General features: G+C 38.1%; 1 protein-coding gene across 1 annotated transcript in view; it reads right to left on the bottom strand.

Moving 5' to 3' along the window:
- The window catches only part of myo10l1 (myosin X, like 1), a gene marked incomplete at its 5' end in the record, with an annotated part of 29,763 nt that extends 22,415 nt beyond the window's left edge, over positions 1-7,348 (bottom strand). The window contains one exon of the mRNA XM_088002835.1: positions 7,085-7,348. Within this exon, the coding sequence (XP_087858961.1) occupies positions 7,085-7,348 (264 nt within the window). The remainder of the gene's footprint in view (positions 1-7,084) is intronic.
- Positions 7,349-15,156: the final 7,808 nt, after the last annotated feature.

The following is a 15,156-nucleotide window of genomic DNA, read 5'->3' as shown; positions in this document are numbered from 1 at the left end:
TAAGGAAAGTGCTATTGAAGAAGATGCTCAAAAACATAATTTCTCTTTAAGTTTTTCATTTACAAACATTTAAATTTAACCCTCTCACCTCAGCTTTTTCTAAATCTAAACCTAAATTGGTAGCAATGAAAACAAAAGACAATCCCAGATTCAACAGAACGTAACCAAAATTACCAAGGGCGGAAAGACAGATAAAAAAGAAAAAAAAAATCAATGAAACAGAGTGAAACTAAAAAATGTTGCACATTAAAACTGACACATTAACATTGCTTTGTCAATTGATGTACATGAAAGCATATATTGAATTGTTCCCGCTTCTTGGAGCTTCTCTGAAAACAAAGTAAATCTGCTGCAAATAAAAGCGTCTGCATTTGACCTGCATCAGCTTTTGTAGATTTACATAAAGTTACTTCATGAAAACTTCACAATTAGACCACGTGACCAGAAAGCAGTCTGTGTATCTATGTGTGAGCTTTGCGTTAATGTATTAATTAATCTGTGTCTGATCTGAGTGACGTTCACGGTTCCATGAGACGTGATGCACTGACATGCCTTCTGGTCAAAGGGTTTTGGCAGCTGCAACGTGTTGTCTTAATGTATCTCTAACATCAGTTCTGCAAAGATTTTCCACGCTGCCTTGCTCACTATGAGTTCTCACTCTGTTAAATAATTCTCCCATCTTCTTAATTTCTTTCTTTGTTTCTGTTTGTGTCTCTGAAATCACTTCTGAGTCCTTTATCCTTACTTTCTTTTGTTTGTTACTCTTCCTTAATCCATCTTCTCTTCTTCTCCCACACTATATATAAACTGATGTGTTGTAGTTCCAGGATATATTTTTTAATTAAGTTTTTTTTTCAATTTCTGAACAAAAAACATTTCCAGTAGCTCTCTTTAATCATCTACTGCTCCTTTACTCCCAGACTTCCTGATCTATTACTCTTTAAAAGTAATGTGCGTGTATCATAGACTGTCTGAAAGCCTAATGGCTCAGTCTGGGACCTCAGGCTGTTATTGAACAATCACTCCCAAGCATTTGAATTAGAGAATCATGCACTACAGAGTACTTTATAGGAAAAGTAGAGAGAACAAGGCTCCACACACACTAAATGAACAAAAAGGTTGCAACCACATGTGAAACCCAACTTGCTCATCACATTTTAGCAAGCCTTTTTGGCAAAATGGATTAAAAATCTTACAGTTTATTTATGCTTAGTATTATTTTAATACCGTCACAATCCTGCAGTGTGTTTTCTTTTGCACTTTTGTTAATTTTGCTGAGGTTTATTTGTGTTCTAAAAACCTTGCCTTGCTCAGTTCAGTATAAGGTAAAGCATCCGACAATTCTTTTCGATATTTTAGTCATTCCAAATTATTTGCAGGTCGTATATTTGACCCTTTGCATCTGCTACGTGAGGTTATTTGTGAATATAATGACACTAACAAGACTTATAACTAGATAATTCACACATTAGGCGATATCAAATAGTTGCTATCAAAAAGAAATGACCTTTCAACCATGCTGAAATAGGATCTGTGTATTTCATATTCTACAGAGAAGATTCCAGATATGAATGCTTTATACAGGAAACTTTACAATCCACATCTACAGATAATTTAAATTATTCTGACTTTTTTGGGCTCTACGCGTAAAAGTGGCACCAGGTTTCTCATGCAGCAGATCGTGAGGACGTTTGGGTCACATGAGGTCCTGCTCTCCCTCAGCTCTGTCACAGTGAATTTGTCTTTGGCCACATAGGAGCAACGCCGCCTCAACCGACAGGCTTCCCGTTGGTGACAAGCAGCAGCTCATGTGGGAAAATCTCTTCACTGTCCTGAACACAGTGAAGAGATTTCTTGTCATTCGTTTTTCATAAATCTGTCAGCCATTTGCACAGGCACGTTTAAGACGTGTGACGGTGCAGGCCTCAGATCAGTGGGGCCAGATTTACGATAAAAGGCCACGCTGGGGGTTGCCTTGGTGATATATGGGGTAAAGCGGAAACAACACCCCCAAGTACTTGAATACAATGCTTGCTGCATTTATAGACACCACTGGATTCAGTCTTTTAAGAGAGCCCGCCTGAATTTTACTTAAAATTTTCCAGTATTTCTAAGAAGTCATGATGCCATACACTAGAACCAGACTCTTACAGCCCACAGCATGATAGATCCTTCAGATTGTCTCAGGGACACAGAAAGTGGAGAAGTACTAAATAGATGTTCCAACTGATCAACTTAAAGTAAATCATATAAAAAAATGTTTTAGTTGAATTTATTCCAAAGGAGTTGGTAAAGGTAATAATAAAAACTGTCAGTGGTCAATTTGTGATCAATGGAAGCTGAAATGCGAGGCTTTTTGCACCAATAAATGTGTCATTTTGCTTCCTGTGGCAGAGTCAAATTTGTTTTCAACTACCCAGGACTTGAAAATCCCACTTGAGAAATTTACGTAACTCAGGACGACCCACAGGCAAGCGATTCTGTGAAAGAAGACAAGACACTTTAAAGTGAGAAAGTATGTCAAAGACTCAGGAATTAGAAAGCAGCTGCAGTAGGACATAAAAAGGGATTTCTTAAGATGTCTTCCTTTTTTTTTTTTTTTGCCCTCAGGTGGGATTCGACACATATTCTGGTAATAGATTGGTGTTTCATTTTAACACCCAGAAAAAGTAACGAGAACTCTCAAACTCATGTCTGTGACAAGCGGGTACACGCATTAAGCTCTGCAACTCAGAGAATCTAAAAATGAGCAGCTCACGTTTAATAATTGATTATGAAGGTGAAGAGAGAAAACACTTCAGATTGGTCAGGGGGAAACAGGATAATCAGCAGAGCAGAGAAAGAAAAAGCAACTCTGATAAATCCCTCTATAAGCATGAAAACTAAAGTAAACTCTAATAAAAAATTAAAACAAAAGGCTAATGCATCATTAATAATCTACATTGTGTTGTTTGTGTTGAATATCTGTTGAATAGTCCCTTTCCTGGACCCACAACACATTTTATCCTTTTACTATCTCCCGTTGCTTCTTTTCTGCAAAATTACTTCCCTCTTAACCTGATTTGTGGAAACACTCATGCACTTTCCGTGTGTGCACTTTCGCCATAAAGCTCTCTGATGTTTAATGCTGCTTTGCATGATTCAGGAGCAGAGCCGAGGGAGACAAGCCTCTTCATTTGACTTCGCATATTAGCTGCAGCGAGAGTGAGCGAGAGCGGGCCTGAGAGATAAAAATGGAAAGGCTGGGAGAGGAGTGCCGTGGGCACAGTGACCTATATTCTTCTCGGCAGAGGAGGGATTCAGTATCACACAGCACTGTACACAGAGACAGGTCTCATCACTGACCTTGGTCCTGATCCCTCGGGCCTCCACCTGTAAGGTTAGGAGCGGAGAACTCGCTTTACGTTGACTCAAACCTTTTTGTACAGTTTTAGATGCAAGCAGTGGCTGAATAAATCCATCTAAAAACTAAAACTGATGTTGTTTTTATTCTGTTTTCAGGGGAAATGCTAAACGGTAAATGGCCGATGCTTTACCAAGTCTTTATCGAGTCCAGAGGCCCCCAAAGCGAAGGCAAAGAAAGTTGTTTTTGTAATAAGCATCAAGAGTTAAAGGTGATTAAAACCTCTCTGCCTCACAGGACACTCACTTTGCAGAGTTTTGTATCTGTTTGAGCCTCAGACTGCGAAGCAGAAATTTAGAAGCATATATTCATCTCATCATTTGAAGCACAACAACTGTGTAACTCCTAAATCCCCTCAGGGTCAAAAGCTGTGAGTCCTTGGAGAAGAAAATGGGTCAGTAGACAAGACAGTGTTCATTTTTATATATGCAGAATAAAAGTCAATGCGTACAGTTTTCACTCGGTGTATTTTAGGCCGTATTTTGTCTGCCGTGTGGAAGTTGTGTCTGTGAACATGAGCTAATGCATCCCTGCAGCCGTTTTTGTCCTCATGTCGGCTCTCTGTTTAAATCCGGGTCACTCAAAACGTAACTCATTGCAGCCGCGGCCTGTGTTTCTGCATGCAGGTCCGTGAGTGAGGCTTATATTCATCATAAAACGCGTCTAATAAAATGCAGACGCACAGAATAAAGCAGCGATGAGGTGACTATGTTGTTGCCGACAGTAACCATAGCAACCTTATCAACAGGCTGTTCAATAGAAAAAGCAGAATGTATGATTTTTATCAGAAAGTTGGGAAGAAACACTTCCAAATAAGTTAAAAATGATTCTGAATCAGGAAAAATATATTTTAATTTTAATTACTTTTTTCCATTATCTCTAAAGCTATAACACTGACTTCATCTGATTTTCTAGTTTGTTTTTTTCCGCTGACCCAGTTTTATCACATATTCATTAAACTAATCTGATCAGATCCATCTTCATAACTCTGCAAGATATATCCGTGTTAAAGAGAAGGGGAAAATGGAAAATATGTTTGCTTTGGGTCCTTTCGTTCTTGAGTCCTTATGATAATCAGCTACAGGTGATGACAGAGAAACTTCATTTTAAAGGAAAATGAGATGGAATAAGAGTTAAGTGTTCCTGAATTTATTTAGAAAAGATTTTGGTGACAAACTTCACTTTAAAACAAGCATCAGTGTCCTTTTGCAATCTAAAAAGCCTTGTTTCCACTAAATTAAGTTTCTAAATAGCTCCAAAACATACCTGCCCCTTCGGGGGAAATAATATTATCAGCTTTTGAAACATATACAGGCATCTTTTGTTTTATTATCAAATTAAAATGCCACAATGGATTTAGGGTTAATCTAAAAATTGTTGCTCATTTCCTTGTAGATTTTGTAAAAAGCTACTAACAACCATGGCGGATGGGCTAAAGACCCCTGCTCTAAAAGAAGAGCAGATTTGATCAGATCTGATTTGAAGTTTACATTGTCTTCCCATAATTCAACATCCATTCGTCATTTCTTGTCCACATTTTTTCTGCAACCTGCATGCCTTTGTATGGCGGGTTTTAATCTTGTGTGTACTTCTAAGTTTTATGGCAGCAGTTTCAAAAACAGAGAGACTGCACATTGGGGCCAACTGGATTAAAAATAACACAAACACCTGAAGCTATAAATGCTGTTAAAGATTAAGCTGCTTTATGCTCTTTAGCAGCGGGATGTTTGCAGGGGTCACATGCCTCTGTGGTCCGCGGGGTCAATCGTGCATTCCCATGCAAGCGGGAGAACGTCAAGCTAAAAACAGCGGGGATGGATCTGGACCGCATTGGTGAGACCCTGTTGTACCAGGGTACAGCCCCCAGTCCTGCTGACTCCCTATCAAATATTCACCATCTCCTGCAGAGGCAACATTTAAACACCAGCCGCTGGCAGAGAGCGGGAACACGAGGATGTAAGCAGAGCTGGATGGGGGTTGGGTTGGCAGCGGATAATCCACTGCAAGGAGAACGCTTGTTCCCATATCCGCTATTTTGGGAAACGCCTCGCCGTCCTTGTTGCACCACCACACCGTAAAATCAAAGCAGCAGCATCAAAACGCTCTGCCTTTTAGGGTTGTTTGAAAGGCCACGAAAACATGAATTAATTGAACATTAATAAAAGAGAGTTTCACAACTGTAACTTCAAAGACATTAAATCCATCATCGCCTTGTTCTTCAAGTGCTGCCGGTGGGCATTTCTGACAGCAAAATACGCCCCCAAACTTTCATTTCAAGGCTTAATGTGGACATATTTCATAAGCCAATGTAGAATATATGGATTTGGGAAGACTTCATAAAGAGGCAGATATTTTAGTGCCTCTGCTAAAGGTGAGTATAAAGCTTTAAAATATCTTTATCTTGTTGTCATGATGTACAGGTGTTTATGTTTTGGTTTGTACTTTTATATTCTGCCATATTTAAGTTCATATTTCAAAGTGAATTATTGCTACAATGGTGTTGCCCTATAGGTTTAGATTCTCTAATTAGATCAGTGTTGTACTTTTCCCCTTGGTTTGTAGATTATTATTTTTTTTTTAGACTTAGTTCAACTCCCTTGTGTTAATTAATTTATCTTCCCCTCAGTTTGCCTGCTTAAATTAGATTTTAATAAGACGCACGAGTGGAAAAACTGCTGGAGCCCAAATCAATCCATTTAAAATAAATGCAACTGAAGAATTTCTTTATTTATACTAGTTTTTTTGTTTTGTTTTGTTTTGTTTTTACGTTAACCAGAGGTTAATAAAATCTAGTGTTTCACGACTTTCTCATTCACTGCAATGACTGAGATGTTTGTTTCTTTCAGCCTTTAGACTGTGTCCAAAGGAAAGACCAACAACTTGGAGTCATCAAATCTCAGGAACAACCAATAAAAACCATTTCCAATTCCAAATGATTGTTCTGGAAAAATGCCGTGAGAAAGCCTTTTCCGTCCTGCCATTATAAACATGAATGCGACGTTTGGAAAACTTGATCTGATTTAAAAAGTTTGATCTCAAAGTTCAAGTAGAGATTGAATTTGTGGCCACAAACATTCCAGATGGGCTTGGTGTGAAACAAATACCTATGTGGAAATGCTCCTTGCGTCGACTAAGAATTGTTGGAGAATCTGTGAATGTTTGGGCTTATTTTTCCACTAAGTACCCTAGGAATCTTGTTGGAGAAAAATAGTATTAAAAATGCACCAATCAATGTGTTTTAAGAAAACTCCTACTATTTTTGTACGATTCATGCATCAATAAAGTTGTTTATTTTAGAAACACGTTCTTTGACTTACGATGAGAGTCGTGAAACCTTCATTGTTTGCTGAATGAAAAACTATTATCTTCACCTTTTACTTCTTGAAATAAACCAAAGAAATAAATGAGTTTCTTTGTGCTATCATCTTAATAAACTGCTGGTTTCTTCTAGAATGATTATTTTATCTGTCTCAGCTGAATGTGTGCCAGAGATGAATCCTGAATATGTATGAAGACGAAGAGGAGGAGCAGGGAACTGGGGCAGAAACGTGCCGCATTAAGGCCAGCAGTTTGTATTGATCAGCGAAGACGGGATGAAACGACACAGCAGTTTCACCGTCGCATTGAATATTCTGTAAGCAAAGGTGCAGGCGCTGCCGCTCGCCGCATACTCCTCCTTACCTCTCCATAGTCCGTTGTGACCACCAGGGTTCCATCTCCACAGGAGTTGACAGTGGCTGGGAGCAGCTGCTCCTTCTCCCTGACCCAAACACGGGCCCCCTGGATCGCAAAGAAACACACAAATACTGAGGTTAAGCACTGTAGCAAACACAAGGAGGGTCTACGCAAAGATTTCCTGCTTAAGTGAAAGTACAGAACTCTCTGCTGACAACAGAACTCAACTGGAAAGCAGCCAGTGAGTGAAATTAAAGCGTGGGGTAAGTTTCAGTGAAAAATGAACTGATGGGTTCAAAAGAGAAAACAGAAAATGGAAAAGGATTGTTGACTGACGGAGCCCAGCGAGACATACGACTCTGTCCACATGCTGAGGGAGACAGATGTGCAAATTAGACAACGACAGACCAACATCTGGCCAAGCAACAGTGTTTAAAACACTCCCTCTATTCTTAGAGGAAGTGAGATCTTCTCTGACCTTTCAGCACAGATGATGCTCTGTTTCAGAAAATCACTGACCTCTGACCTAAAGAGGAGGTAAACATTTGGGAGCAGGAAATAGAAGCGACCGGATCCGTGCAAAGAAACAGGCCTCATGCAGTTTGAAGCGCTGCAAAGGCACTGAATATTTTATGCTGTTCAATCATGTGTCACAAATTATGTCAGATAGTTTAAAATTCAGATTTCTGGGGCAAAACAGACGTGATCCCAATGACTTTTTGATGAGAGAAAACTATTTCAGGACACGTGACAAATAAGAACAATATTTTAACGTTTGTAGGCACACACGTTACACAAATTGTGTGACGCAGACGAAGTGAACAGGCAGAAGTTTAGGTGCTTATTCATGTGGAATTTATGTGAATTCGCACTATTTACCAGTTGTACAATCACAAATTATCTTCAATTTTATGAGTCTTAGGAGGTTTCATCTTATATATTTTTCTATTTAAGAAAATCGTATGTAGTTTTTTAGAAATTTAGAAACGTCATTATAAATGCATTGTATTGAAAAATAAAATAAAGCCAATCACATTTTCACATTAATTTTGATCTTTGTCTACGGCAAGTTATTATGGCCTTCAGTTGTTGGGTTGTAGACCTTTATCTTTTCATTAAAAATATTTATTTAATTTTATTCCCATCATTGTTAATTGTCTTTCATGTACTCCACACAAGGAGTTTTATTCATTCTTTGTTGAAACATTGGTGTAATTTTTGGGCCCACTGCAAAATGTTGTGTGGACAAAAACTAATACCACATCTTTAATTTTTTATTTCTTCAATTTAAATATATGCTAAAAAAAAACTATGTATTATGTATGTATTTATCTTCTGCTTCTAAACTAAGTTGTACATTGTGTTTGTCTCTCTCCCAAATCCCACTGAAATTTGCAGATGTAAAATGTAAATATGTAAAAAAAAATTTAGGAAAGAAAGAAAGAAAGAAAGAAAGAAAGAAAGAAAGAAAGAAAGAAAGAAAGAAAGAAAGAAAGAAAGAAAGAAAGAAAGAAAGAAAGAAAGAAAGAAAGAAAGAAAGAAAGAAAGAAAGAAAGAAAGAAAGAGAAAAAGGAAATCTTTGGGAATTTCAATATTTTAATAGTTAATGTCAGTGGTACTGAAAGATCATCCTTGGTATCCTTTTAAGCTCGTAAACAACTCCAGCCAACATTTAACGTTTCCTCAGAGGAAATCAGAAGTGTGCTTCTGAAGCAAACGGACAGCAGACGAGTGGAAATGAACCGTTTCAGGAACAGATGGTCCCACACCCCCAGAACTGCCTGGAAAGCTTTTCCTTCGTTCATTTTCACGTTACTTTTTCTTTCTGTTCGCTGGGCGTTTTTCTCTTTCTCCCAACTCAGCCCATGCTCCCATAAGCTCCAATGTTAAAGAAGCCCAGGGAATCCATTCATAGTCTGCAGTAGTTTACTAAACACAAATGATTAGAGTTAGAGATGAAGGGATTAAGGGTGACTGAGTCCATTTGGAGGCTTGCTTTTTGCAAAGCATGAACTCCTCTTGTCGAACCCTAGTTTTTATAGTCTTCTTCACTCCTGCTTCCTCTCTCTGTTGTTTTCTCTTCAGCATCTCTCTCTATAAACACTCCCACCCTTCGCTCGCTCATCTAGATCCTCTCAGCTTCTCGTTGCGTTTTGTCGGCCTGCTGCCTTACTAATTCCTTCTGATCTGTCAGATTCCAGCACACTGGCCTGTTACGGTGACCTGATGACCTCTGCTGGCTCTAATCTCTGTATACTTTGCAAACTTTCCATTTGAACTGAAAATCTGGCATAAGACTCGAAATGAAGCTCAAGTACTCTTTTTTTTCACATCTTTTAGCCTTTAAATACAGTGACAGTAAAGACATAAATACACCAGCATTATACAAATTCCAGATTTGACCAACAGTTGATCATTTAATGCTTACATTGGCTTTTGGAGTCGTTTTATCTGGCTCCTCTTTCCAGATCAGTGTGTGTCTCTTGTTAAAGCACATCTGAGCAAAGACAGGAGGTTATAAACGACCTGCCGGCATTACAACCTCCACCCACCCACCCACTCACTCAGCATCATCATCCTCCTCCTCTCCTCCTCTTGGTGTCCTCAACCCCTCCCCCTACGTTACACACTCAGACAGGCAGGAATGGCCGTGCATCTCAAGAGACCCTTTCTCTTTCCTTTGCACTCGAATGTGCAGCTGAAACCTTGTGTTCATCTTGTCTTCTCCTTCTTTCTCCATTATGTCGAAGACAAATCACATCTTTAGCTCTGTCCTCGTTCATAAAAGCTTAACCAAACTAAGTTGTCTCAAAGATGACCTTTGACCTCCAACTAACAAGAACTGACCGAGAGGTGAACATCCTGCTAAAGTTGGTAAAATATAGACAAGTTTTGCTTTATAAATTTGTCACACAGGGATCTTTGGGTTAGCTAAATGTTTGCAGCTATTCGTGAGTTGTTCTGTACAATCTGGATGGAATGTAACACATTTATTTACATCGCCTTGTAAAAGTATTTTGACCTCTTGAATTTTTCGCTTGTTTCAAATCTCAGCATCTGTCCTCTATGATTTTTATTGGATTATAAGAGCCACTGCTTGTGGAAAAGCATCTTCTCAGCATGATGTTACCACCATGTTTCACAATCTAATACAAACTGTTAGCTTTATTCTTTCTTTATTATTTTATGTCACTTTTTTATTACACAAAGGTGGACTCTCTCTACAAATTAAACAACTTCTGATGGCAGCTGGCTACATGAAATACTATGTACAAGGTGTGGTTGAGGGGTACAGGTATTTTTTGCCTGTCACTGTATGCTCTAAGTCAAACAGAGTTAATTAAAAGTCATGATCAGGGCTGAATTGTCTGGCAGGTTTGTAAATATCTAGCCAGAAAACAGGAAAATATGAACTAACATGTTGCAACAAATTACCAAATCAAAAATATTCAGTGGTCAGCAGAGGCTTTAGACATGTTTTTTAAGTTTAAATTCTTAGCAAACCCTGATCTAGTTTGTAATAAAATTATTATTATTTCATGAAATAAAAAGCTCTCAGTCTTTATGGTGAAACAATCAAAAGAAGCCACAGCGTGTGGACAGTCCCCTCCGAGCTGAAACTGGAACTCACACACAACTAATTTCTTTAAAAATGTGTGCAGAAATGAGAAAACATTTGCTGCTGACCTGTTGGTTGGAAGCTAAGCTATACTGTTATCTACAATAATCAAAGCCAATATGGAGAATACTAACTCAAAGTGGTGCTTACACCAAGAACAAACAGAGAACTAATGAAGCCCTGCTCAGCTAATAATCCTTCATTACCCACAAAAACACAAAAGCCAGCCTTCATCCCATAAGCTTCACCAGCTGTGTGATAAATGCCTTGTTTCTGCTCAAGTAATTACATAGATGCCACTGCTTTTTGATCAAGGCATTGACCCGGAGACGTCCCTTGATGAAGGACTCTCAAGTGCTTCCCACTGTCTTCCTTCTGAGTACAGATGGATCCTCACCAAAACATACAACAGCATGCACTAAGAATGGAAAGCGGACATATAGAGGAGCAGACTCACTGGCTGATACTCTTTGAATAAGGATTTCCGTAGAAGGTTAGAAATGACTCAAATGAATAAAATATGAAAGAGGCGACTGACCAGTTAGCAACTAATAGCAGACAATTCATTAGTGGCACAGAAATGCAGCGACTCAATCAATCAGACTTTATTTAAAGAGCACTTTTCAAATAGCCATGTGTAAGTGCTTTACAGAGACTGTAAGACTATAAGATTTTTTTTTCCTGGCATCTGCAGAAATACTCAAATGACTGTAATTTAATGTGCATCATTAGTAGACTAGGTGTATAAATTTCAATCGTACAAAAATAAAACAAATCATCTATCCTGTTGTTTGTGAATCCCAATACCCTGTTTCAGTTTCAGAGGAGAAACGGACATTCATTTTTGATGATGGGCATTAAAGCGATTCTCTTTACTGATCCTTCCTGCCAGTGCAGCCCCTCCTGTGTCAGAGACCTAAACTGTGTCAGCCATATTCCATTAAAGGTGATAATGCAATCAGGACAGCGAGGCTTTAAGAAGATTACGGCAGCTGGAAGGAGAGCAACATCTGTTTATGCGTGTGGGCGTTAGTGTGCGTGGGCGGGCGGCGGTCACCTGGCGGTATATAAGTCACATCTGTCACAGACAAAGATTAAAGAGACAATATAGCAAAATCTAAATAATTTATCCCAACATATACTACGGGGTTTTAATCCAGGGCATTATTCAATTTATTTTAGGCTTTGCTTCCTATTATTGAAAATAAAACTGAGTAGATTATTTGCTATATGAACTTTAACATTTGAATTACAAGTTGCTTATCCTTATATTTAGCAATAGTGGCTAAGAGATCTGTGAGCGGCGTGATCATGTTGACCCTGGCTCCTCGTTTTTTGCACCATATAGGCTAATATTTTTACTAGGGATACACAATATTATCATGATATTGGTATCAGACGATATTAGCTGTAAATTTAATATCGGACATTGGCCATTCCATCAAAATAATTAATCGATATAAAAGGAGTTGGAGAAAGCAGTGTAGTTTCAGTAAGCAGGTAAAGAAAAAAAATATCGGTGCTGGTATCGGATATCGGCCGAATGAGTTTTAATATATCGGCATATCAGACATTGGCCAAAAATCTAATATCGTGCCTCCCTAATTTTTACAATATGTTCCACTTTGACAACTCTATAAATTTACACTTGCGGAGTGTGTAAAAATATGTTTCTTTAATTCAGGAAAAAGTGTGATTTCAGCACAGCTCCAAGTCAAAAGACAAATATCAAGCACAATTTATGGCCAAACCTTACTGGAAGGCTGCCATTTTGGATTGTGGTCCTTGCCAATCTTTTGCCACCAAATAGGACTCAGATGTAACTTTTTTTCTACTTCATAACATTTAAGTACCGTAATTGAAATTAAATATCCTTTTCTAGTCGGAACAGAGCAAACTAATGGCTACAAATGCATGTGAGTCTGAGGTTAAAAACATTGATTTGGCGGTTCTGAGGCCCTTGGCCACACCACAGCCCTGAGCCAGAGCGCTGTTTAATGCTGCTTACAACTTTAAAACAAATTGATCTTCCAACAAACATCTTTTTGACACATGATATTGTGGCTCTGTGTAAAGAATGGAGATTCCTTGTCAGCACAAATATTAATTTGCAAACTGAAGAGAAGATGTTTGCATGGTCACTAAAATGTGCTTTATTTTGGCCTGGAGTGCGAACATAATTAACAACTGGCTCAGTTTAAAGCTATGAAAGTACATCCAGTATTTTCTTTGTTCATGCACATGATTGGTTAATTTTAGACATAAACAGAGACAATATTGAATCAATAACCAAAATTCACGCAGCGAAATCAGCATTCTATGTATGAGAACATGCAACTCTTCATATGGCACATTTGTATTAACACTGTAAATCCCTGAGAAAGCTCATTATCAAGTTCTCTGTCAATTTGATTAAAATACAGACACACACCCCCACCAACATCCTGGCAACAAAACTCCACAGAAGCAGTGTGGAAACTGGGAACCATGGAAACAGAGTTCTTCCTCGGGGCATTTATGGATCCTGGGAGTTGGTGTTTAAACACAGAAACACAGACGAAATGACGTCCTGTATTAATTATGCAGAATGTCTCTTTTAGGTACGGCCCTTCAAAATTGGTGATTTTCAAATAAGATTTTACTGAAGTGCTTCCAAATGATTGAAAAATACCAACAAAAGCTAATAATGTTACAGTTTAAATATAATACATTGCAAATGTTATATCCAGACCTGCGAAATACACTATAATATTAACGTAATAATGCAATATCAACATAACAAATAGTTTATAGACTATAGAAAAGTGCATGATGTGTTAGAGTCTGTAAAAAAAACAACACATTGTGTAAGTTTTGCTTTATCAAATATTTTAGTGAGTACAGAACTGTATTGTTTCTGTATTCTGTGCAAACTAGGCATCAGTTTATGTGATTCTCATACTAAAACATGGAGTAAAAAGTGACACAAAATTTTTTGTAGTATCTCAGTAATTGAGCAGAAGTTTGTTGTTTATATTTTTACATAACATCTTAAGAAAAAAATGTGGAATAAATACATCCTAAATTTAGTTTTAACACTAGAATGTTATCCTTTTCTTTCTTTTTGCCATTCTGCCCTAATTTCTACAGCATCACACGTATTCCTTCCTGACATGATGTGGTTAATTCCTCAGGCTGTCTGCTCAGGTAGCCAGATATGTTGCAAACAGCTGACCAAAGGTAATTTTAAACAGCAATGTCTTAATTTAAGTTATTTCAACCTTTAGCATAAATGCTGTGACTGTGTTTTCCAGACAAGTGATTTTGTTTTCCTTCTAAGAAGGGAAAAGTGTTGAAGCCTCATGTCAGTCAACTGACTGGCAGAGGGCAGCAACATGTGGAGGAGGGGTAAGAATAGACTACTCTAGAGGTGAGAGTAACATACAGAAATCTCCAGGCGTTTTATCACTTGGTCTCATTAAAAGGACTTTACGCAACTGGAATTGTGGTTTTGAAACTGTAACTTTTTAAAAATCTTTCAGCCAGGTGACCAGCAGGGTGCAGCAAAATATAGGGGAGGGGCAGCATTGCATTACTATGCTAAATTTAGCCAAAGAAAAATTCAGTCACTTGTGGGAAACTGACATTTTATTAAGTTACTTTAAACCACATGATGTGAAAATTTAAAGTGCTGTAGGGATGATCTTCACTTTTTGAGTCAATTTCCAGCTAATTTCTAATGCCAGCTTCCTCGGTGTGTAGCACAGGATCGACCTTTGTTATCTTTCACGAAGGCATCGATGACAATAAGTCTAATTACACAAATATTCTGTCACTTTCCCACAAAACAACAAGTTGCTGCCTCAAATAAAGTCCACAAAATCTGTCACTTCAGGATTTGCAGTAGCCCGTGATCTCTGCATCCGCATCACGAACCAGCTAAAAGGGCAAAATTAAGAGTACTTAGAAGCCAGCAGAGGATTACATCCGTATGCAAGCCAGTTACTGAATGTCATCCGTCCAGCTGAGAAATGAGAAGATGACAGCTCTGGTGTGTAACCCAGTGACCTACTGCATCATCTGCAGCCAGCATGATCGGTTCTTCAAGAACAACAAACTGAAATTCACATCACAAGTTAGAAATCATAAGCTTATCATCAGGAATTATATTAAATTCAAGTAGTCGTGTTCATGACAAACATTTTTCTTGTTGTGAGGTTGAGTGGCTGTCATGTGATGCAACTGTAGATGTATGATTTGAATGTTTAAATTTATATAACTGCTTGTTTCTACAGATCTGGCAATAATCAAACCTGCGTGTGGTGAGCTAAATTAAAGTAAACATAAAAAACTGTGATTAATCACAGTTAATTGATGATTTATCAAAGGTAGCAATTTTATTTTGTTCACTTAAAATATCACTTAAAAACCACTTTTTATATTTATGCAGGTTACCTTTGATATTTAAACTACAACAACA

The sequence above is a fragment of the Poecilia mexicana genome, unplaced genomic scaffold (assembly GCF_051168715.1).
Source record: "Poecilia mexicana isolate PSO_F unplaced genomic scaffold, ASM5116871v1 scaffold_22, whole genome shotgun sequence".
In the NCBI taxonomy this organism is placed as follows: Eukaryota; Metazoa; Chordata; class Actinopteri; order Cyprinodontiformes; family Poeciliidae; genus Poecilia; species Poecilia mexicana.
Note: the sequence above shows the minus strand (reverse complement) of the source record. Positions and strands in the feature narration are given on the sequence as shown.